At 41.0% G+C, this 25809-nt stretch overlaps 1 protein-coding gene across 2 annotated transcripts in view; it reads left to right on the forward strand.

Annotated features, from left to right (window-relative positions):
* Window positions 1–25809, forward strand: part of LOC122683673 (cyclin-Y-like protein 1) — a 75055-nt gene that overhangs the window by 18071 nt on the left and 31175 nt on the right. Inside the window, exon 1 of one of the 2 annotated variants that reach the window (XM_043887495.1) lies at window positions 20902–21461. The exons of the other annotated variant lie outside the window; for it this stretch is intronic. Within the exon in view, the coding sequence (XP_043743430.1) occupies window positions 21251–21461 (211 nt within the window). The 5' untranslated portion in view covers window positions 20902–21250. Of the gene's footprint in view, window positions 1–20901; window positions 21462–25809 lie in introns of those variants that run through there. 2 annotated transcript variants of the gene reach the window in all.

Genomic DNA, 25809 nt, shown 5'->3' on the forward strand with positions numbered 1-25809 from the left:
CTTAATAGGTTTATTGTGTATCAGTTTCCCTGCCCCCCACTAAAATGTAATCTCACGAATATGTCTCAGGTGCCCAGGACAGTCTCTGATACATGGTAGGGGCTCAATAAATATGTATTTCATTAATTAAATAATTAATTAATGAGCTCATGCTACCATATGGCTTATTATGAATATTCCTTTCAGTCAGCAACCTCCTCCCACCTACCTGGCAGGACCTGCTTGGGTACATTATCTGTTCTCTTCTGTAAAGCTTTTTAAGTTTGGGCTAGATTTTCACACATGTGCTCTGGTTCAGCAACAGGGGACTAGATCAAATGACCTCCTGAGAGCTGTCTGGCTCTTGACAATCAAATTCAATTCCACTTAAATGTTCTAAAAGCAATTTGTGGAGAAATTCTTTTCCTCCTTTTCTCCCCAACTGGAGTGCACATTTATCTAATTATTTTCTTAGGAGCTTGACCTAGCTTTAAAGGAGTCCCATGTCAGCTCTCCTACATTTTCTCTAAGCACTCACTTTATAAAACTAAGAGACTAAAGACTCAGCTCTCTAGGGAATTAAATTTCATTCAAATAAGATTAAGGATTTTTGACTCACAAAAGCAAGGACAATCAGAGGCTAACTAAAACGAGGCAATTGTTCAGCAAACTAATCCAGACATGTTATTCACAAAGAGACTCTCACAATTGGCCAGGGAAGGAAAATGCCTGTGAAAGAATGGGTGGGCTGCACTGAGTTAAGGGAGCCTACTTCCTTCTAAGGCTTAAAGCCCAGTCCCTCACTTCCTAGCTGGTGAATATGTTTATTTTCTAAATTTAGTCCATTGTAGCCCAAATCCTCCCATTGAACAGGATTAGATTAGAACCTGAGAGGCAGCCTTCGATTAGATCTTGAAAGCCAGGCACGTGGTGGTTAACTCCTCTGTGGAAGCAGTGGGTTGGTGATGTGGTGATGTGGTATCAGGAGTGGAGAAAAAGTGTTGATGTTGATTTACGGAAGTATGTCTGTTACCCGTAGGTTTAGAACATGGGTTCTTAACCTCTTGTGGGGCATTAACTCTTTTTCAAAATGTTTTTGATTGTGTAAAAAAGAGCATAAAATTGCAAAGCAAACTAATTATATTGAAATGCATTTGTCAAAATATTTTTTTCAAAACAAATCAGTAATTCATGTATTTATTAATATATTAAATATCAGAGCTGCAGTAGGCCTGATAATTACTGTAATTTTAAAGTGATGAGTTTAAATCGTGCATCTCAATAGCTACAGTGTGATATGAAAACATATACAATTTATATGAGTGATAAAATCACAGGTACAGCTAATAATTTTGTGGTTGATTCTTTGTAGTCATAATTGAAGGAAATGCTGAATTTCAATTAGAAGTTAATGAAGATAGTGTTATAATTTCTCGGATGCCCCCCACCATCTACCCCAGGTTAAGAACTCCTGCCATCGATACTAAAGTGAAACAGTCCATGAATCACCACTATTAAATATTGTACCCAGCATCATGGGGGAATGTCCACATTTGTGGGCAATTGTTTCAACTATTACCTAGTTTAAGAAAATATTCTTGCTGGCTCACATTAACAATAAAAAAGATTAAAAAATGGAAAAAACATTACTATCTGCCACATATATTCTGTACCTAGTGAAAAGATCTCTTTAAACTGGTGGGCAGGGGCCCCAAGTTGCCATAACAGACTATTAGAACTCTGGCATTAGGGTGCCTAACTTGTTCCCATTTGCTTAAGACTGTCCCTGTTTTAAAATGAGAAGTCAGGCTCTAGGAACCCCTCGGTCCCTGGCAAACATGGATGGTTGTTGAGTGCTTTGGAGTCAGAAATAACATAGTAATTTTAATCAACTTGAGAGATAAATAAGTTGTCAGGAATAAGTTGTCTATTTGTCAGAAAAGACCCTGATGCTGGGGAAGATTGAAGGAAGGAGAAGAAAGGGACAGCCGAGGATGAGATGGTTGGATGGCATCACCAATTCAATGGACATGAGTTTGAGCAAGCTTTGGGAGATGAAGAATAGGGAAGCCTGGCTTGCTGCAGTCTGTGTGATCACAAAGAGTTGTGCACGACTGAGTGACTGACCCACAACAACAAAAATGTCTCTCTTGAGTCTCAGCATCTTCGTTTCCAAATGAGAATGAGAATATCTTTCCTACAAAGTTGTGATAAGTGTTAAATGAGGTTATACATATTAAATGCTTTGCCACGTTATAAGCACTCAAAAACCAGTGACGACTATTATTATTATTGCCACTGCTGTTATTATAAAGTTAATTCCCTTCCCTTTACCTGACTCCATCTTCTCAAAAGAATCTCACCTTCCTCTCTTCCTATGTACATTGTATACAGTCCTCAGACCCCTGCTGAACTCTACTTTTTTCATGAAGAATTAATTTGCTAATATCACATGCACTGATGAAATGGTGCATTAGGTTGAACTTTTTGAAACTGATAGTTTTCTAAGTCAAAAACAGTCAAATACTGATATCATACAATTTGACCTGTGTGTGTACATAGTAGGCATGGGGTGTGGCTTATACAAGGCTGTCATTTCATAAATGTTGTCCTTTCTTCCTCAATGACTCTGATATTCATGGGCCTCTCCTTAATTCCTCCTTTAATCATCCTAGGTTTTCAAAGAAATTTCAGATTCCATGTCATTATATTTTAAATTAAGATGATCTATTAAATGCTTAAGTAAAATGATTTTTTAACCTTTCGTAAACTGTGTGTAAAAAATTCACAAATCAGAAGAAAAATTCTATAGTCTTGGAACCTTATATTTGCTCTAGATAAAGTTGCTATTATGTATCCCTTGCTTTTTGGCAATAAATAATGTACTGCCTTGCCTTTATCTTATATACATGTGTCTTGAACCTCACCTTGACCATGTTGTATTATCTTTTTACAATATCCAGTGTTAGAAAGAAATACATTAATTACAGATAATTGAAAAGGGAGCTTTAAATATCATTGAAACCAGATGGTATGTTTACATCAGTAAGGTTTCAGACTCAAAGGAACATCATTAAAGAGAAGGGCCCCAAGTAAATTTCTGGAGCAGCTCTGACCAGGCTGGTAGCCCCTATGCTCATGTGGTTATTGAACCCTTGAAATATAGTTGGACCAGATTAAGATGTGATGTAAATATGAAATACATACTATAACCCAAAAACTTAGTAACAAAGAATATAAAATATGCTCTTAATAATTTTACATGTTGAAATGATAATAAGTTGGCTATACTAGGTTAAATAAAAAAATGTAATTAAAATTAACTTCACTTTTTACTTTTAAATGAGACGCCAGAGCATTTAAAAATTCATACATAAAATCACCCAAATGCCAGTCAAGAGATGAATGGATAAATTTAATGTGGTACAATGAAATATTATTTCATGTATATAATACAATATAATACAATGAAATATTATTCAGCCTTAAAAGGAAGGAAATTCTGATACATGCAGCAGCATGGATGAAACTTTGAAAATATGCTAAGTAAAATAAGGCAGACATAAAAGGATAGATAATGCATGATTCCATTTGTATCAAATACTTAGAATAGGCAAATTCATAGAGACAGAAGGTAGAATTAGAAGTGACCATGGACTAGAAGTAGGGGGAATGCAGACTTAGTGTTTAAAAGGAAAGGCGTTTCTGTTGTGGGTGATGAAAAAGTTCTGGCAATGGATAGTGGTGGTAGTGACTACTTAGTACCAGTGAATTATGCCGATTATAAAACGGTACATTTTATGTGTATTTTACCACACATTTTCAGCGTTCTCGTGTGGCTTACATTACATTTCTTTGGATAGAGCTTAGAGTTTAAATTGGCTATAGAGGTTAATGAGGAGAAGACAATGGCAACCCACTCCAGTACTCTTGCCTGGAAAATTCCATGGACGGAGGAGCCTGGTAGGCTGCAGTCCATGGGGTCACTAGGAGTCAGACACGACTGAGTGGCTTCACTTTCACTTTTCACTTTCATGCATTGGAGAAGGAAATGGCAACCCACTCCTGTGTTCTTGCCTGGAGAATCCCAGGGATGGAGGAGCCTGGTGGGCTGCCGTCTACAGGGTCGCACAGAGTCGGACACGACTGAAGCGACTTAGCAGCAGCAGCAAGGGTTAATGAAAAGTCGAGCAATGCTGGTGGAGATTGAGAGCTGAATCTTTGCAGTTAGATGTAGTTAGATGTTAGGATTCAAATTCCAGCCCTGCCCCTGACCACCTAAGAATCCTTGGTCAGTATCACTGTGACTACCTTAGTTTCTTCATCTGCAAATGGGGATTATAAAATGTACCACATAGGGTTGCTGTAAGCTTAAAAGATAATACATATACATTGAGTAATGTAAACATAAGAGGCAGCTGAATGAATGGTATAACTTGTTGCTATTGATGGAAGCAATATCTTCCATTTTTATTGATATCTAGCAATTTTGCTAAATCTGAGGCATAATATGAAAAATGTGACCAGATACCTTAGCAGATTTTAGGCTCAGCCTTGTATAAGCTCTCCCCTCAGAATACTTCAGTTCTGCTTCCTGAAATTCACCTTGTGTAGTATTAGTAAACAGCAAAGAAGTGATTCAGGCATATTTCTCTTCAAAAGTACCTGGGAGAAGTGGAAAGTATGATGTCATTTTCTAAGATCTCTAGCTCTCAGGCTATAATTGTGAGTTTATCTTCTGTCAGGTATGAAAATGAAAGTCATTAGGTTGTAAGTTTTCTTTGTCTCGCTAAGGTTTCAAATGGTAAGCTCAGTGGAAGAGTGTCCAAACAGAACTGGGTATGCCCAATAGCCAGATCAGATACCGTTGGGATTCATAGTATCAAAAGTAGTCTTGAAAGCTAGCACAGACTCTGATGGGAAAGATTCTTGGATGCAACTCAGAACTTGCTTCCCCTCCTGGGATATTCAGTTAGTAAATAACAGAGCAGCCATACTGGTTTCTAAGACACAGATATTTCTGTCACGGGGCTGCTTCCTCTGTGGCTCAGAGGTAAATAATCCGCCTGCAATGCAGAAGATGCAGGTTCAACCTATGGGTTGGGAAGATCTCCTGGAGGAGGGCATGGCAACCCACTTCAGTGTTCTTGCCTGGAGAATCCCATGGACAGAGGAGCCTGGAGGGCTAGAGTCTATAGGGTCGCAGAGAGTCGGGCAAAGTCGTGCCTGAGCCCTCCACAGGCCTCTCTTTACCTGAGCTTCCCGCCCCCCAGCCCGAGTCCCTCCAGACCTCCTCACATTCCAGAAACTAACGGCCTAGTTTCCTAAGGGGGCTCTGGTTCTTCGACTGGCATCTGTTCTCACTGGTCAGTGCCTAACCATGCTGCCTCTTAAATATCTCCACATTCTACAGCTAAAGCATTAGCTTAATTCCTGAGATTCTATTTGCCCATCTTTGTATTGCTGGAGTAGGAAGTATAGATGGAAATGAGAAATTGGAAAATAACCTGACTCTGCTGAACGATTCATCTATTATTTGAGTATAAGAATTTCTTTTAAAGAGCTTGAGCTCATTTTAAGGAAGTCTCTAAATCAAGAGTTGCAAACTCCTGTGGACTGGCCAAATTTGGACTGCAGATGATTTTTTTTTTTAATGGCCAGAAGTGTATAAATATACTGAATTCAAAGATTAAGCCAAAAAAGAACTGTTCATCCCAGCTACCCTCTTGTCCTACTGCTCAAATTAAAATCCCAGCCTGTTCCCTGACAGCATTAAAATTTGAAACCCCTGTTCTAAATTCATACAACACCATCTCAATTCTACTAGTATTTACTCATCACCTGATCATACAGTCTGTCACTTGAGCTGTAATGTTTCTATTTTGTTTAAGAAATGGATGCAAAGCTACTTTCAGAGGTAGCCAATTAAGATTAATTAAACATTTCACCAGACTTAACAGGTCTAATTAGATTTGATTCATCTGTAATTTTATTACCAATGAGATATCTGGATGACTAAATTATATTTTCTTAACTTCATAGGAGCCGAATGCTCATCTCTTCCCCGTGGGCTTTTTTTCTCCCTCTAAGGGATGTGATAGTGAGTCATCATCCATATTCTCCCTGTCTCCTGGTGCCATTAAGTAAAGCCCATCTGAGAGCTGATGATGGAATCTGGGGCTCTGGGGCAGCTTCTGGCTTTGGGCCACCTCCCTGAATTATTCATGTGGAGCCAGGGAGGGTAAATGTCCAGCCACAAAGATCCAGAACCAATGCCAAGGGGGAGATGCTGGCCTAAAATAATTGAGGAAACGACCACTGGCGCCACTGACTTGGAAGCTCCAAGTAGAACCACATGGCTTCAGCTCAGGTCTAGGTGGCCCTTGACCCCCCCCCCCCAACCTCCCCCTCCTTCCTGCCCCAGCACTCCTGTTTTAACTAAGAAAGGAGCTCTGAGGAGCCAAGATGTCTCTCTGACCCGGCGTAAACCCTGTCCTTTGAGTTATTGCTCTCAGCAACCCTGCAAGAGGTTTGGGATTTTTCAGAATAAACAGCAATCCCCAGCCTCTAATTTTCCCCCGGCAGCACTCTTGTAATTATCCCATTGGTGTTAAGTTGATTGTATGTTTTTAGTATATTTACTGAATACGTATTATGCACAGAGCATGTGGTAGCACTGGTAGGGGGATGCAGAGGGGAACAGGGTACAGATCCTGATCTTTAAGTATAATAAGTAAGTTTCATTTGGAGTCAACTTCATGGTGGCTGTTGGAAGTGATGTCTTTTGAAGAATTCAAAGTCTCCAAGGAGAATCAGTGGGAAAGAATGCTGTGATCAAGTCATGATGTCTCCTCTGGCAGAATACAGAAGGGTTTCATTCCTGACCAGCAGTCTTATAAGAAAAATAATACTGTTGTCTAGTTGTCCATTTATCTATAATGCCTTACATAACAGGAAAAAAAAAATCACTGTCATTTACTCAGTACTGAATATAAGCAAGACATTAGGTAGGTGCTTAATATGCATTTACTCTCTTTTAAGAATATCTGGCATTGTTTCGTCTCAATCACCAGTGACTACTTTTAGACCTGTGATTTGACCTGTGTGGTCTATGTGGTTATCCCAGCTCTAGAAGCACAGACACAACAATTTACAGTGTGGTATGGGAAGAGCAGTACATCAGCAGTTAGAAAGCTCAGATGCTGCTAAGCGATCTTACATCTACAGCCCTCATTTTCCAAAATGTAATACGCTGGGGATAACTTGATTCTTCTGGCCCCTTTTCAACACAAGTCTGAGGAAACCTAGCTCACTTCACTGTTGTATGGACGGACTTAAAGTAATTAACAGAAGATGACCCAAACCATACACATTTTTCTCCTCCATAAACATCCGAAAGGATTAATGTTTTGCTGTCATCCTGAGAAAGGAAAGGGATGCTGTTGGAGTGAAAGAAAAATGAAACTGTTAATTGCTCAGTCATGTCTGATTCTTTGCCACCTCATGGACTGTAGCCCACCAAGCTCCTCCTGTCCATGGAATCAGGCAAGAATACTGGAGTGGGTAGTCATTCCCTTCTCCAGGGTATCTTCCCAACCCAGGGATCAAACCTGGGTCCCCTACATTTCAAGCAGATTCTTTAACATCTAAGGCCCCAGGGAAGCCCAATAAAGGCAAGGGATGCTGTTGGAGCAAGCCTATACAATTCATCTGGGTAGATTTTGGAGTCTTCCGGATTCGGGCATGATACAGTCAAGGAAGTTCCCTAGGGTACAGTGACCTTAGTACATAAAGTAAAACAAGAGATTTGTCTCTAGTAGCTGTGACCAGGTCACTGAAGGTATGCAAGGGGAATATGTTCTGATAAAGGCTACAAACTTGTTAACACTTTTAATTATGTTTGGGGCACACAGCGTTATAGAACCAGCTGACTTGGCATTATTGAAAACCTTGTCAGCTGCCATTCAGTGATTCAGCCAGCCAAGGAAGCTCTAGGGAAAGTTTGCTCATTTCTCTATTCAGGTTGTTTGTCCATCCATGTAATTTTAGAAGTATTCTTTCAACGAATCCAGCAGCCGTTAATCCTAACAAACAATAGCTTTTGAATTCCAGTCCATCCTTTATCACATAATAGTTAAGGTAGAGAGAGTAGTGGGGAGTCTTCTAGTTATATTTTGTCATCCTGTCCAGAATACAGTTGTGAGGAAATAGAGAAGTATTTGACACATGGAAGCAGGAAAATAGTCCTTTTTCAGATAAATGTTCTGGAAAGTTTTCATTCAAAGTTAAACTGTGTTGAAGTCATTATTTGTTTTATTTTGTTGCATATTTTATTTGCGCTCAACTCACAATTCCTTATGTTAAAAAGAAATGGTTTTTAAATCTACAGAATTCCAAGTACAGTATTAAATTTTGTAGCTAAAGGAAGTAAGTGTGTACCACTACTTATATTCTAACAGAAGTAGGAGAGAAAAGCCCCAAAACTTGTCTTGGTAAAGCCACACATTGGTAATTGTGCCAGGGAGTTCACGCTGCAGAATGTCTAGTGTAAGTAGTGGCTGACCTGTGAGTAAATGTTTACTTTCATACCACAGAACCCTGTGACAGCCCATTAAAAGATAATCCCTTGGTGTCTAAATCTCAGAAGTTCTCCTTTGCCAGTCAGCTTGTGGTTGGGGTTGTTCAAGACAGATGGACCATCATCCCATTTTAACATTGTATATTGATGTTTGCCTTGCCAAATCCCTCTCCCCTGCGCACATCCTTTTCTATGAGGTAAAAGAAATTGTAATCTCTGGACTCCTTTGATAAATTTATAAACCTTCTTAGGATAAAGGGAACTTCAGAATTTGGTTCAATCCCTATAGGTCTGAGTTGAGAAAGAGAGAGAGACAGAGATAAAGACAGACAGGAGGAGGGAGGTGTCCATTCATATGTACCATACCTTCCATGGTCAAGCTAGTCATTTAATTTAAGATGCATGGACCTCTCCTGAAAATTTCATCAAGTATATAATAATATCAGCAACAAGTTACATCAGTTGAGTGATTGAATACTCATTGTGTGCCAAGAAATGGAGGCTGAGTGCCTTGGAATGTCAGCATAGAAACTGTATGTCAGGCTAGGTTCATGTTGTAGAGTTAGCTCCCCAACAGATGAGGGAAACCTTCAGAGAGAAATCAGGGCCAATGAGGCAGCCCTTAGGGACAAGGTCAATGCCAGTCCTACTGCACTGTGGCAAAATGGAAAGATATGGAGGAGGAATGAGATTTGCAATGCTTCTTAATGCTTATGGGAGTTTTTCCCCCTGAAAAACATCTGAGCATACAGAAGTTTGTACACAATTCCAGGAATTGTTACAGAAATCCTGAAATCTAATCACAGGCAGTTTGGACTCCTGGATTAAGACAAAAAGAGCTAGGAGGAGAAAGCATCTGATTCTTACTAGGAGGCTTCTGTATTGCAGACATTTGACATACATATAAACACACCTTGACTATGGCCATGAAAGATACGGCTTGTGGGCCCCATTTGGTAGATCCAGAATCTGAGATTCTCAAAAGTTAAACATCCACAGAGATCACATGGCTAGCAAGCACTAGGCAGGCATTCAAAACTCTTTATTCCTGACTTGCCAGTGTTAGCATTTGAGTCAACCATGAGAGAGAGAGCGAGCCTCAAACACAACAGAGATGAACATTTTTATAAGAGATTATTGATGTTAGAAACTCTGTATATATCTCATGATAGGTACATTAAATATATCACAATTCATCCACATAATGGAATATCATACATCACTACAAGCCATATTTTCACAAATTTTTTAATGATATGAGGAAATGTTCATAGTTGCAAGGTCACAGAAGCAGGATTCAAATATGTATATTTATCATAGCCTATATATGTGTATGTGTGTGTGTGCACATATATAGATACGAGAAAATTAATGATAAAAAATAGGAGTTTTGTCATTTAGTCATTCATGTTTGCATTATAATGATAACTTATTAATTCTGTAATCAAGAAATAGTCAATCTAACAGTTGAAGTATATTACTTAGATGTTAACTGTCTTTTTTTTTAACTGCCTTAAGATAGAGCATAAAGGAACTAGAAGGGATATAGCACAATCCCTTTTTAAAATTTTTATTTACTTATTTATTTTTTAAATTGAAGAGTAGTTGATTTACAATACTATATTAGTTTCAGGTATACAGCATAGTGATTCAATATCTGTGCAGATTACACTCTATCATAGGTTATTAACCTCAGATACGCAGATGACATCACCCTTAGGGCAGAAAGTGAAGAAGAACTAACAGCCTCTTGATGAAAGAGGAGAGTGAAAAAATTGGCTTAAAGCTCAACATTCAGAAAACTAACATCATGGCATCCAGTCTCATCACTTCATGACAAATAGACAGGGAAACAGTGGCTGACTTTATTTTTCTGGGCTCCAAAATCACTGCAGATGGTGACTGCAGCCATGAAATTAAAAGACGCTTACTCCTTGGAAGGAAAGTTATGACCAACCTAGATAGCATATTAAAAAGCAGAGACATTACTTTGCCAACAAAGGTCCGTCTGGTCAAGGCTATGGTTTTTCCAGTGGTCATGTATGGATGTGAGAGTTGGACTGTGAAGAAAGCTGAGCACCGAAGAATTGATGCTTTTGAACTGTGGTGTTGGAGAAGACTCTTGAGAGTCCCTTGGACTGCAAGGAGATCCAACCAGTCCATCCTAAAGGAGATCGGTCCTGGGTGTTCATTGGAAGTACTGATGCTGAAGCTGAAACTCCAGTACTTTGGCCACCTGATGTGAAGAGCTGACTCATTTGAAACAACCCTGATGCTGGGAAAGATTGGGGGCAGGAGGAAAAGGGGACTACAGAGGATGAGTTGATTGGATGGCATCACTGACTCAATGGACATGGGTTTGGGTGGACTCTGGGAGTTGGTGATGGACAGGGAGGCCTGGTGTGCTGCTTTTCATGGGGTCACAAAGAGTCAGACACGACTGAGCGACTGAACTGATAGTTTATTATAAAATAAGAGCTATAATCCTCTTTGGCATGCAGTATATAGGGGCTTCCCTCGTAGCTCAATCGGTTAAGAATCTGCCTGCAATGCAGGAGACCTGGGTTCAATTTCTGGATCAGGAAGATCCCTTGGAGAAGGAAATGGCAACCCACCCCAGTATTCTTGCCTGGAGAATCCCACGGACAAGAGAAGCATGGCAGGCTACAGTCCACGGAGTTGCAAGAGTCAGACACAACTTTGTGACTAAACCACCATGCAGCACATCCTTGTTTCTCGTGTTGGTTTGTATCTCTTAATCTTATACCTCTAATTTGTCCCTCCTGCCTTTACTTTATTCTTTGGTAACCACAAGTTTATTTTCTATATCTGTGATTTTGTTTCTGTTTTGCATATACCTTCATTTGTGGTTTTAGTTTTTTTTAGATTTCCACATATAAGTGATATTATATGGTATTGTCTTTCTCTGACTGACTTAATTTTCTAAGCATAATATTCTCTAGGTCCGTTCATGTTGCTCCAGATGGCAGAATTTAATTCTTTTTTATGGCTGAGTAATATTTCTGTGTGTATGTGTGTGTGTGTGTGTGTGTGTGTGTGTGTGTGTGTGTGTTACATCTTAACCCTATCCTCTGTTGATGGACATTTAGGTTGTATCCATGTCTTAGCTATTATAAATAATGCTGCTATGACCATTAAGGTGTATGTATAATTTCAAATTAGTGTTTTTCTACATATATACCCAGGAATAGAAAGCTGGGTCATATATGATCCATAGATCGTATAGGATCTCTATTTCTAGTTTTTTGAGGAACCTCCACACTGTTTTCCATAGTGGCTGTGAAAGTGAAAGTGGCTCACTTGTGTCTGACTCTTTGTGCCCCCTTGGACTATACAGTCCATGAGAATTCTCCAGGCGGGAATACTGGAGTGGATCCCTCCTCCAAGGGATCTTCCCAACCCAGGGATTGAACCCAGGTCTCCTGCATTGCAGGTGGATTCTTTACCAGCTGAACCACAAGGGAAGCTCAGGAATACTGGATTGGATAACCTGTCCCTTCTCCAGCGGATCTTCTGGATCGAGGAATCGAACCAGGGTCTCCTGCATTGCAGGTGGATTCTTTACCAACTGAGCTATCAGGGAAGCCCAAATCACTCAGTCATGTCCGACTCTTTGCAACCCCATGGACTATACAGTCCGTGGAGTTCTCCAGACTGGAATAGTGGAGTGGGTAGCCTTTCCCTTCTCCAAGGAGTCTTAACCCAGGGATCAAACCCAGGTCTCCCGCATTGCAGACAGATTCTTTACCAGCTGAGCCACAAGGCTGTACAAATTTATATTCCCACCAGCTGTGTAGGAGGGTTCCCTTTTCTCTGCATCCTTTCCAACATTTGTTGTTTTTGAATGCTAACCATTAATAGGTGTGAGGTGATATCTCATTGTTGTCTTTGATTTGCATTTCTCTATTAACTAGTTGTGTTGAATATCTTTTCATATGCCTATTAGCCATCTGTATATTTTCTTCAGAAAAATGTATATTTAGATATTCTGACCATTTTTTGATTGGGTTGTTTGGGGTTTTTTTTATATTGAGTTATATGAGCTCTTTGTATATTTTAAATATTAGCCTCTTGTCAGTCCCATCATTTGCAAATATTTGTCCCCATTCCATAGATTGCCTTTTTGTTTTGTCAGTGGTTTCCTTTGCTGTGCAAAAGCCTGTAAGTCTGATTAGGCCCCATTTGTTTATTTTTGCATTTGTTTCTTTTGCCTTAGGAGACTTATTAAAAAAAATGTTGCTACAATTTGTTAAACAGTGGTCTGCCTATGTTGTCTCCTAGGAGTTTTATGGGCTCCATTCTTACATTTAAATCTGTAAACTATTTTGTGTTACTTTTATATATGGTGTGAGGGAATGGTGCAATCCCTTTTTAATGGTGGGAAGACTAAGACTAGATAAACATGGCCTAAAATTAAGTAGGACTTGCATAATATCAGTGCAGATGTTGTAATTCATAGTATAGTCTTTCATATTTTTTTTCTTCTTATGAATGCTTTATGAAGAAGTACCACCTTATCTGGAGAAAAATGTTCTCACAGTGAAACAATGCTTTTGATCTCTGGTTACCATGTATATGTGAACTCTGAAGTAGGGCTCTGCTCAGAAAGACAGATTGCCCAGATCCCTGCAAACTGTCTGTCTTCTGTTCCTCAACACCTCTTGCCAAGGGGACATCTAGTCTTACCCCACCCAGGATTTGAAACCATGAGAACAGGGATTCCTAATTCTCTCCTGAAAGGTAATTTACTGCAAGTGGCTCCTTCTCTTGGAATCTCCCTCCTCAAATCATCTCCTAGAGCCTGAGCCAGAAGCCAAGTCGAACACCCCACTTCCTCAGCGGAACCCACCCACCAGAGAGTTTTTCTGCCAAAGATTTACCATGGAAGGATTTCAGCCTCTGAGGAATATTCAAATATATGTACATTTGTTTCCCTAATTGCCATAATATTTACATTGTCATTATCAGTAGATTACATTATACATTTATTTAGAACTATCATTTGCAGTGTTCTCCCCTAATTAGGAAAGGAAACAGCTCTTTGGCATGTAAGAGAATATGTCATGTCCTCTTTGACTGATCACTTGAATAGAACAGGGATTATAAGTATTTACTTAAGGATTTCTAAAGTAGGGCTGACCAGATCTAGGCAGAATGAAAATGATTTCTCAGGAATCTTCTGCTCTCACAGGTTAAGGAGGGGAGGAGGGACGAATGGAAGAGCAGGTCTTTGGGGTTAAATGGCATTTGTCACCAATTTTAATGGGACTGGAAAGTGGTTTGGTTGGTGTTTCAGTTTGAATTGTGCTGTTTACTTGATCAGGGTCCTTGCTTTTGAGTATGTAATGGTGATAGTATAAGTCTCAGGGTCACTCCTTGACTAGTTTGCCAGTGAGCTGCTCAGAGGAAAGCTCTTCAAAATTGCTTCTTTATTAAGGGGAAAAAAATACCTCTTTTAAGTCATTTTTTGCCATTAGTTCAAATTATAAAAATGTTTTCAAAAAGTCAATTTTAAAAAATAACTAATTTGTATTATAATCTTGGATGCAAATGGAAAGAAAGATTTGAAACTAGGTTTTTTAAAAAATTAAACTAGTTGTACAGTCAACATTTCTGCTTATATTTACCTATAGGAACTATAAAATGCATGATGAATTTTGGCTTTTTCTGGCATTGCCCACATAAAATATATTGCTTATATATGAAAAAATGACTATACTGTAGGGGATAAACTTAGAGAGAGTTCACCCTAAGTGTAGCTGTGTTAATATAAGAGGAAAGACTGTATTTACTAATACCATTTCTAGTTAATAGTGTGTGAAGTTTAATTACAAAATCCTATACAAGGAATTTATTGCATACAATTGGGGTCAGTTAAAATAACTTTCTTAAAGCGTAGCAGATTTAAATAGATTTGTGTCAACATAGCTTTCCAGGCCGCCATCATTATCAAATTATTCCATATTATCTTCAAGGGGAAATGGTTTTAGACCCAGTGGTAAACATAGTTTGGTGCTCTACTTTGAAGGCAGGGGTCGTGTGTGAGTGCGGAAATAACTTACCACTTTAGTTCACTGTAGTAGACATTTTTGAATAATAGCCAAAGGGTTTTTGTCAGCTTCAGGAATTTACTGAGTACACACTTTCACTTTTCAGAAGTGGCCCTGGAATCAAACTCTTAATAGAATGAGATAACAAGTCAGTGTCAGAGACTCCAGAAATGACTTGAGGGTTCTTTGTAGAATTTTCACATATGAGGAATGTTCAGAAGAGTCAATAAAACTAAACTATGGAGCCAAGTAGTCAAGGTGGGAAATGTCCACTTAATAATTGCCAACAGAAAAGACAAGCGTATAGATCTTCAAATAATGATCGAGCAATCCGGCGTGGGTCAAGGCATAGCAGACCCAGAGTTCTCAAGGGGTTCCAAGTCAATAGTTCTCGACCAAAAGCTGGACTTTTCTTCTTACTTCAGTTGTGACTTGGAACAGTTCACATCATTTCTTTTAAAGTGATTTATCTTTGCAATGAGTACAGTAGCACCAGGTGCTTTCTTTGGATATGTAGCATTTAACGCAGCTGTTAATGGTACATTTCTTTCTGTGATACTTGCTTAAATATTTGTCTCCTCTTTTAGACATTAAGTTCCTTTGCTCACCCTTATATTCCCAGCGTAAATTACATGCCTGGCGCACAGCAAGCGTTCCATGATGATTTGTTGAACAGGAACTTATTTCAATGGAAAATTACGGAGGACATGTGAAACAATTCATGTAGTTAGCCTTGTGCCGACATTGAGTAAGTCTTCAGCGCATGTGAGACACCCTTATTGTTGTTGTTGTTATTATTTACATTGAGTAAATGTTTTTAAATAAAATAAGTTCTAGGCTATTTCAGGATAAACCTCAGCAGGTAACACAAATCAGTGGGCACTAAGAAACTATATTTTATTAGGTCATGTCATATTGGTCAAGCCTAAGGAAACCTCTAAAATTTGGCTTCTCAGCCAGAAAGGCAATTCATCGATTTACAATAGAAGATATATTTTTTTCCCTAGGGGTCAGGACTTCCTGAAATCAGTGTCTTTGGAACACAGAATTAGTTCTAAATGTTGCTTTTAAGCTCTGAATACAAACAAAGGGAGCTGTCTTTATGGTCTTGTAGGGTTTGAGATGTGGGCTGGAGACTTAGTTCCACTATTCTGGTACCTTTCTGGTTGCTAGAAAGGTATGTAAAACATGTCTGTCAGCCTCTCTTTCTCACTGTTTATCTTCCCTTAGAGAATGAAGGATAAATATGACAGTTCTGCTATCTATATCTAATATAATTTTGAAGCTGAAAGAAACCTTGGTGGTGGTTTAATTGCTAAATCATGTCCAATTCTTGCGACCCCATGAACTGTAGCCCACCAGGTTCCTCTGTCCTTGGGATTTTCCAGGCAAGAATACTGGAGTGGGTTGCCATTTCCTTCTCCAGGGGATCTTTCTGACCTAAGGATCAAATCTGGGTTTCTTGTGTTATAGGAAGTCTCCTGCATTGCAAGCAGATTCATTACCAACTGAGCCACCAGGGAAGCCCTTAAAAGGAACCTTCAGTTCAGTTCAGTCGCTCAGTTGTGTCCCAACTCTCTGCGACCCCATGAATCGCAGCACGCCAGGCTGTCCATCACCAACTCCTGGAGTCCACTCAAACCCATGTCCATCAAGTCGGTGATGCCATCCAACCATCTCATCCTGTGTCGTCCCCTTTTTCTCCTGCCCCCAATCCCTCCCAGCATCAGGGTCTTTTCCAATGAGTCAACACTTCGCATGAGGTGGCCGAAGTATTGGAGTTTCAGCTTCAGCATCAGTACTTCCAATGAACACCCAGGACCGATCTCCTTTAGGATGGACTGGTTGCATCTCCTTGCAGTCTAAGGGACTCTCAAGAGTCTTCTCCAACACCACAGTTCAAAAGCATCAATTCTTCGGTGCTCAGCTTTCTTCACAGTCCAACTCTCACATCCATACATGACCACTGGAAAAACCATAGCCTTGACCAGACGGACCTTTGTTGGCAAAGTAATGTCTCTGCTTTTTAATATGCTATCTAGGTTGGTCATAACTTTCCTTCCAAGGAGTAAGCGTCTTTTAATTTCATGGCTGCAGTCACCATCTGCAGTGATTTTGGAGCCCAGAAAAATAAAGTCAGCCACTGTTTCCACTGTTTCCCCATCTATTTGCCATGAAGTGATGGGACTGGATGCCATGATGTTAGTTTTCTGAATGTTGAGCTTTAAGCCAACTTTTTCACTCTCCTCTTTCACTTTCATCAAGAGGCTGTTAGTTCTTCTTCACTTTCTGCCATAAGGGTGGTGTCATCTGCATATCTGAGGTTATTGATATTTCTCCTGGCGATCTTGATTCCAGCTTGTGCTTCTTCCAGCCCAGCATTTCTCATGGTGTACTCTACATATAAGTTAAATAAGCAGGGTGACAATATACAGCCTTGACTTACTCCTTTTCCTATTTGGAACCAGCGTGTTGTTCCATGTCCAGTTCTAACTGTTGCTTCCTGACCTGCGTATAGGTTTCTCAAGAGGCAAGTCAGGTGATCTGGTATTCCCATCTCTTTCTAGGGAGCATCTATTTTCCTAAACCCAACATCTTACACATCTGTATTATAGATGATAAATGTGAGCCTTGAAGAGGTGACTTTGCCTAGGAAATACAGATCGGTTGTAACAAAGCAAGGGCCTGACCCTGGTTTTCTGGAGAATTTTTGTTCTTTCCAGTTCCCTACCCTGCTTTATCTAACATTCCCTATTGTTGTGTAGTTTGGGAGGGGACCCTCAAACATTATTCACATCCTGGTCCTGAGTATCTGTACATGTTGCTTTATATAAAAAAGTGATGGAGATTTTCCTGGATTATAATCTAGGGGCTAGAAATGCAATCACATGTATATTTGAGAACTAGGGAAAGGTGAATCAGAAATACACAATGGAAAAGGTGATGTGAAGACCTGGCAAAGAGAAATTTGAAGATGCTGGCCTGGAAGACTCGAGTGACATGGCGACAATTCGAAGAATGCTGGCAGATACTTGGAGCTGGAAGAGGCGAGGAACGGATTCTCCCCTAGAGCCTCTGGAGGAAGGAGGACACTGCCAACACAGTGCCTTTGATTTTGGCACACTGCTACTGATTTCAGACTTTTGGCCTCTAGAACTATGAGAAGATCAATTTCTGCTATTTTAAAGCACCATGCTTGTGGTAATTTGTTATAGCAGCCACAGGAAACAAATATACCTATGAAAATAGAAGTCTTATTTTCCTAGTTAAAGATTTGATTTATTTGCTGACCTGACCCCACCAATATAACATCAGCAACAAGGTAGCTTCAGAATTAAAATTGAAGTGAATTCCTGCTTTTTTGACAGCAATTTAAACTAGATCCTACTGTTTCCCTAGTAGTTTTGAGCAAATAAACTCTGGACTAATATGATTTCATTTGCAAAAAAATATGGACTTATGATATGGCCACAGGGCAAATTATTTTATACATAGATCATCTTGGAAATCACACACACTTTTTTGTCCAAGTCACCTTGAGGGAAGCTATCATTTTCTTTTTATTAGGTATATCAAGCTTTTCTAGTGTTTAAACTTCTTTACACATTATCCTCACTTTCCTGGAGTAGCTTTCCAAACAGAAGCCTATTATAACAGAGAAAAATAGAGGTCATCAGATGAGCTCTTCTTAAACATCTTCTCTATCAGAAATGTCTCTATTCTGACAGACCCAGAACAGGCATCTGTCACCCAGGTCCTGTTTCCTTCCTTGCTTTTCTCTCAATCCAAAGCTAATCTATGTCTGCCCTGGAGGACATCCACTTCTGCCTTCTTGAGGACCTTGCTCTGTCAATTTTCCCATCTCCTCTAACCTCAAACTCGTTTTTTCTCCATCGGCTCATACCCTTTAACATATAAATATACTCACATTTTTTTTCCATCTTAAAAAATCATTAACTGCACATTTCCTTCTAATGACTGGCACACCTCTCTTCTCAGTCAAATGTTTGGGAAGAAAATCCTTGTCTCCACTTTATCACCGCCTATTTCTTTCTTTTACTCACTGCTTGCCTTCCAGTTTGCACCCATCCTCAGTTACCCATGTACCACGGTCAGTGGTACTTGTAACTTTCCTGCCCTCTGGACAACACTGGACTCTGTTTGGGGAATTACAAATTAGAGCTTCTACTGGCCAGGTACTGTGCTAGGTGCTCTGTTCCAGAAAAGAGCAGATGTGATTTCTACCCTCATGGAACTCAGCTGATCAGCCACTTCTGGTTAATACACAGGTCCCTTGATTTCCACTTCTCCCTTTGGCAGGTTTACTTGAACGCCATTTAAATTTCCCTATTTGTGAAGTTCCCTCTCTTCCTCCCTTCATCCCTTTCCTTATTATACATGTCTTCTCGAGGCAATTACCTCTACACCCATGGCTTCAACTACTTTGTACGTACTCCAATGACAATTTTAATATTGTTCTCATTTAACAGTTTTAGTTTACATAGGACATGTCATTTACTAAAACCATAGATTCCAATTTGCTCCATGAAAAATATCATAGTCTTAACTGTCAGCACAGCGTTAGGGGATTTCCCCAACTACATTTTAAAATTGATTTAGTATGTGTTATTTTCAAAAACATAAGATGGGATATCACAAAATGGACTTGGCCTACAGAAGTTTACATCTAACTTTCAACTGGAGAGCTCTAATTCCATGCTCTCATTAACAGAGCCCCAAATGATCTTCCTCCTCAAACCTCTTCCTCTTTCTGCACTGTCTAGGAAAAAGTCACTGTGCTCTCCCTAGTTCCCTCAGTCAGAACCCTAGTAGCCATTTTTGCCTCTCTTTTCCCCCTCTTGCTCCGTATCTAGTCACCAAATGACCTCAAATCCTTTCCCACCACACCAGTCTCTGCCACTGCCTTTAGTTTAAACTCTCACTCCGCTCTTAGATGAATAAAAAGTCTCTTCATTGCTCTTGTTTCTTTCATCAATCCTCCTTATTGTCCATAGTGTCCTCACTAGAAACCACCTGATTGTGACTCCTTAACGTCACAACATTCAAAGGCTTTCATGTTTCTGGGGGGAAAAAAAATCAAGCTCTTTACCCCAGAACCTACTTTGGGGTTAGACAGATCTAGGTTTGAATTTCAGGTTCAAGTACTTGGCAGCAGTGTGAGTGACCTCAGACAACTGGACTTTCTAAGCCTTTGTTTTCTCCTGTGCCTGACGGAGCTCATCGAGGGCAGGGCTATTGCAGGAACACAGTGCCTAGAAAGTAGGAGGGACTAACCAATGTTGAAGGAAGGGAAAGAATTTTAAAATCCACTTCAAAAAATTGTTCTCCCTTAGAGAAAATCCTATGCCACTTCCAATCAAATTTGACTTCTACCTTTCTTTTCTGATAATCACAATAAGGTGCCTTTGCGGATCCAAACGATCGGAGACCAAATCCTGGCCATACCCCTGAGCAATCATGTGACCTTGGGAACATATCTTTACCATCACCTTCATTAAATCAAAACCGCGGTACTTCACTTTGCGACTCTTCAGTTTTGTATGAGAAAATCGTGCTTTATGCTTTATGTTACCGGTGAAAGTAGGGAAACCTGGAGACTCGTGCCGTGGAAGAGAGAAACAGCGAGAAAACCGAGTTGCTGAATCCCAGCGTTTCAGAGTTGGGAGGGAGGCGTTCGGTCCCTAATTTACCGAGGAGGAAGCGGAGGGGTGACGTGTCCTGGAGTCTCATTCAAGACACAGACACAGCTCTTTATTGAGGACCCGGGGGGTTGCTATGGTTAAACTGAAGGCGGAAACTAACACTCTTTCGAAGTCAATTTGAGAGGAGCATTTAGTTACAAAAGCTGTCAACAATTCGGGTGTAACTAAGTTCATTGAGGAATGCATCAAATGAGTCAGCTGTCAGACCCGGTGAAACCGAGTTGCTTAACGGAACTGACTCTTTACTAACAAGCCTTCTATAGGGTCCACTGACTCTCTAGCTTCGATTCACAAACTCCCGCAATGCTTCCCGAAGGACACGGAAAGCTCCGAGTGCCGCACGAGGAATGGAAACAAGAGTCCGGGGCGCGCCACTCGAGGGGCGGGGCAGTCGCAGGGTGGGGGCGGGGCATTGTGAGTCACGTGCCTGCTCTCTGAGGCGGGCGCAGGGAGGAACCTCTGTGTGTGATTGGTCCGTCGTAACCAGGTGACCGAAGGACGCATTCCGGTTGGCAAGGGCCAGCCAGGCGAGCGGCTTTCAGTCTGGAGGCGGCGGCGGAAGGAGGAGGAGCTCCGACCGCGCTCTCTCCCGGCAGTGGCTGTGCGTCTCAGCGCTTGTCGGGTCCCCACCCCTTTTAAATAAGCCCGGCTGGTCGCAGCCTTCACTGACTAGCTGACTCCGGGGAGGCGGCGGCGGCGAGACAGCGGGGGTGCGGCCGGGCCGGAGCCCTGCTCCGGCCCCGGCGGCGTGGCGGACAGGAGAGAGGCAGGCGAGGCCGCGTCTACCTGTGCGGCGCAGCCCCGGCATAGCCCGGGTCTGCCGGTGCCCGCCGCTCCATTGTTGGGGGAGGGGGCGGTCTCTGAGCTTGGCGGAGTCCGGGGCCGAGCGGAGGCGCCCCATGGGGAACACGTTGAGCTGTTGCGTGTGCCTCAGTGCCAACCGGCGCGTGGGGCCTGCGCCAGACTCCGAGTCTGAGGTCTACGAGGCGGCGGCCGGAGACCCGGTGGCCGTAGCACCGGCGCCGGCTGCCGTGGAACCCACCGAGTTGGATTTCCGAGCGGGTGAAGGCCACCACCTGCAGCACATCAGCGACCGGGAGATGCCCGAAGGTAAGGAAGCGGCCGGCGCGCCTCGCCCCTCGCGGGGCCGGCCCCGTCTGCTCTCGGGCTTACCTCTGGCCTCCGCCGACCCCCAGGTCCCCCGGGAGGAAGCCGCCGCCTAGGGCTCCTTCCTGCCTGGAGTTGGCTCTCTCGGGGCTGGGCACCAAGGACGGAGGCTGGCCCTGCCTGGCGTCCCCACCCCTTATTCTTTCTCCGTCGCGTCCGGCCAGTCTTTCTCCCTCTTCTCTACCCGAACGCCCAATTCTTCCTCATTCCCTTTTCGCAACCCGACCCAAGACCCTCAAGTCTGTGGCTCCTGTTCGTGATTCTATTTAACATCTTGTGGGACTTTGTAAAGACTTTCTGATGTATTCTCTCTTTTCTCAATGAAAACTTAAATACTCCCAACTTCGGCGATATCCATCCCATCTTCCAATCCTTACCTATTCAGGTGGTACCTAAGAGAAGGAACGAGGTAAGGATCTAGATACACTTCCACTCGTTAGGATAGTTGATACTCGGGACAATTAAGACAGATTTTAGGGTTTGTTATTTAAAATCAAAACTGCTATCGACAGAGTTAGTGTGGCGTTAAGTAATATTCTGTCTAGAGTTGTCCTGATTGAAGCGACCTTATTCTAACTATAATTTGAAAACGATAAGAAAGAAAAAGGTTAGAGGGGGTCTTAAAATAACTGAACGGTGTGAAACGTTACTGCAACGGCTGCAGGGAATAGTTTTGTTGTTGTTGTTGTTGTTTTTACCCAAAGACGATCCCACGGAGCTCAGATTAAGATTCCCACTTTGACACAAAAATGTCTTCAGCTCCCCAGCTTTAACCAACTTCACTTGCATGTTGCCTCTTCTAAGGGAGGATTGGGGGTGGTTCCTGAGACTGTTGGTCAAAAGTTTCAAAGGAGAAAAGAGAAATTCAGACTGTAATTTGTAATGCAAAGATTTGGCAGTTGAGATGGCAGATCCTGCAGGAAAGTTGTCTCCATGGCTACCTCTCCTTCCAACCCCCTCCTGCCCGTGGAATCCTAGTCAACTTTTATAACGTTCAGGGAAAATTCTGAAGACGAAGTGGCTGGGGGTGGGGGTGGGTTGTCATGGAGAAGAGGAGAGAGAGGAGAGGAAATGTTTGATTTTTTTTTTTCCTCTAGAATTTTGAGACTGGACGGCTCTAGGTTCTAAAAAAAAAGATTCTGGATGACACTGTGGCTCATTAATCAAGACTGTGTTCTTTAAAGTAGAAAACATTGTGCCGTAAAGATGTTAAAGCCCCACTGGCCCACTTGTTTCATTTAAATGCCAGAGAGTATTTCTTTATTTCATAGAGGATATGTCTTATAGCTCTTCTATTTAAATTTTATTTGGGTTTACTTAATTTCTTTCAAAGTTAGAATAGGTAAGCCTGTGAACTCACCCATATGATGGACATGGCTTTGTAAGTGGAAAGTACTCCCTTTTCAGAATACTCAGATACTGTGAAAGCACAAATTAATGTAAATTAATTGTAGCTTTAAAAACAAAGCTTGTGCATACCTGTGAAAACTGCTCAGCTTGTTGCTATAAGGTAAGCCTCTAAGTGATTTTAAAAAACAGTAGTAGGCTAGTGTAGGGAGACCAAAATTGGACTTCTGTATGATTCTTTTACGATTTACAACATATTTTCGGGTGTATTTCACCTGACCCTTCCATCTATAAATAAGGCCTGTGAATATTCTCCCTGTGATGCCAGTGAAGAAGCCAAGACTTAGAGCTCTGAAATAACTGTGTAACATAGCTACTGAACAGAAGAGACAGACTTGAGAATGGTAGATACACCAAATTCAGTTGTTGGGTGCTTAAAAAAAAGTTTGGAATGCACTTTTTATTTTATAATTTATCCATAAGATAGGCCTAACTCAACTTCAGTTTGGTTATTTCCATTTGAGTTTATTGTTCACAACTCAGAAGCAACACATACCTCTGCATTCTGTGTCTGTACATTTCTTACAATGGATAGGAATAAAAGAAGTCGTGAAATAGCCTCAATTTACCAGTCAGGTAAACATGTTGGTATATTTTAAAGAGTTTGTTCTGCTGACTCAAATTGAAGCCGAGAATGCCCTGGACAGAGGGACATTAGGAGAAACCGGTAAGGGGGCAGGTAAGGTACGAAGCATTTAGTGAGGGGGAGTGCTGAGCCGGGAACTAGAAAAAGAGGGTTCATGAGCACAGAATTTACCTTTTTATGTTTGACATGATTGTGAAAATTTTACTTAAATTTGTCTCTCTTTTTTGGCATTCAATAAAGTGATGAGAGAAACCTCAATTTCAGCATTTGCCTATTATTAAGTTTCCATAGATACGAGGTCAGAACACGAATGTAAAGTGCAAGCACATTGGAAGTTTGCTCTTAATGTTTTTATTTCAGACAATTTTATATCAGTTTCCCTGGAAACTGAGAAATACCTGCATTGATATAAAACATTTTGGCTTTTCTGCAATGAAGAATTATTTGGTTACTTAGACAAAACCAAACATAAATGATGCTGTGTGTTTTTCTTCAGAAACCTTTGAGAAGAACATGATTTCTTCAAGCTGTTTCAGTTAACTCCTACGAACCTAGTATAAATATCAGATAGACTCAAAAGAATTTTGTGGCTATCTTGCCTTTAACAGTGTATCTAATGTAACTGATGTTACTGTCAATAATAGAAAATAAGATGCTAAGGTCCTATTATCTGATTTTATTATTATGCATCAGCTTTTCAAACAGCCTTTATATTCTCCTCTTAGGAACTTTGCTCATTCTCTGGTGCAAGCTGCTCTCTCAAGTGATTCCTTCCTTCCATCCTCCAAGGAGCGGGTAGGGAAGGAATTGACAACGTAATGGGGGAAAACCTCTGAGCAACAGGTTTTTCCTCCTTTCAGTAGCTATTATAAACACTTTTTTTTTTTTTTTTTTTTTTTTTTTTTTTACTTTTTTGATACCAGTAAACATTTGGGGTAAAAGATTTGCAAAATACTAAAAAGTCATTCACTCATACTCAGAATATCCAGAATTTTCATTAATATTTTGGTGTTGGTTCTTCCTGAACCTTTTGTATACGAATAAACAGAATGTTGTGTTTATTGTATGAGATCGTTCTTTGTGTGCCACATTGTAACTTTCTCTTGTAAAGTGAAGACGGGAAGCTCCTGGAACCGTGCTGACACCTGAAGCGTGCCCCAGGATGTATTTCCACGCAGCTGCATGTAGCTGTGCAGTCTGCTTTTTACCACCTGTTTAATGGTTGGAGCATCATTCATTTACCCACCCTTTATGGTTGTCTTTTATAATCTCATTATATTGCTTTAATCTGGGCACAGACATAAAAAGTGATGTATCGTACTTCCCTGCAGAATTCTGGTCTTGTGGCTTTGTCTTTCGACTTAATTAAATTCATAGGGTGAGTCATTTTGTAGTTAAGGTATTTTAACATTAAATGTTCTGTCCCCAAATTAAAGTTACCATTGATTTGTCACTGAACAGTAGATTTCCTCTCTTAGGTTTTTGTGGGTCTTGGTAACCTGTCGGTGTCTTTGAGTCTGAGTAACTAAACTACCGCTCGAAGAGATCTGAAATTAATGCTGGTCTTGGGTGACAGACCCATCAAAGGACAGCATTAGAAGAAATCTTAGATGATGAAGGAAAATTGGGAGAAGCATAAATGATTTGGGGTACACTGAAATGGATGATTATTGGGCACGATTTAGGGGCAGGACAAACAGAGGTTATACTGACAAAACCCAAACCCTAACTCTGGTCTTTACTTCCTAGAGGTCCCTGGGGCCTGTTGACACAGGAATAATGTCAAGTAGCGAAACACTGAGAAGAAAGAAAAGGATGGTCATGGACTGGGGAGGGGGCAGTGTTACTGGGGGTGGTCTCCTTAAGTGACAGTGAGCATCCTAGGAGTGAAGGGGAGCCCTGTGAGGTCCTCAGAAGGAAATATGCTCGGTGTAGGCAGAGGACAGAAAGAGGGTGGCTGCAGCTGAGTGAAAGAATGCCAGGAGGAATATCAGGGGGTTAAGGCCTTGTGTCTAGTAGACCTTGACAAGAAAAAATACGGATTTTAGTCTAATTGTAATGGGAAACCATTGAAAGGTTATATGCAAGGGAATGGTGATAATTCTTAAAGAAGGGGAAGGAGACGTGGGGAGAGGGGAGGGAGATCAGACGAGCTACTCGCTACTCTCACGTGGGCAGGGGTAGAATGAAGCAGGGAGACAAGCTAGGAGGCTGGTGTAGTCACTCAGCTGAGAGCCAACAGTGGTTTGAACAAAAAAGCAACATTAAGAAGGGCCTAAAATAGGCTGACTTGAAGAA

The sequence above is a fragment of the Cervus elaphus genome, chromosome 1, assembly GCF_910594005.1.
Source record: "Cervus elaphus chromosome 1, mCerEla1.1, whole genome shotgun sequence".
Taxonomy (NCBI): Eukaryota; Metazoa; Chordata; class Mammalia; order Artiodactyla; family Cervidae; genus Cervus; species Cervus elaphus.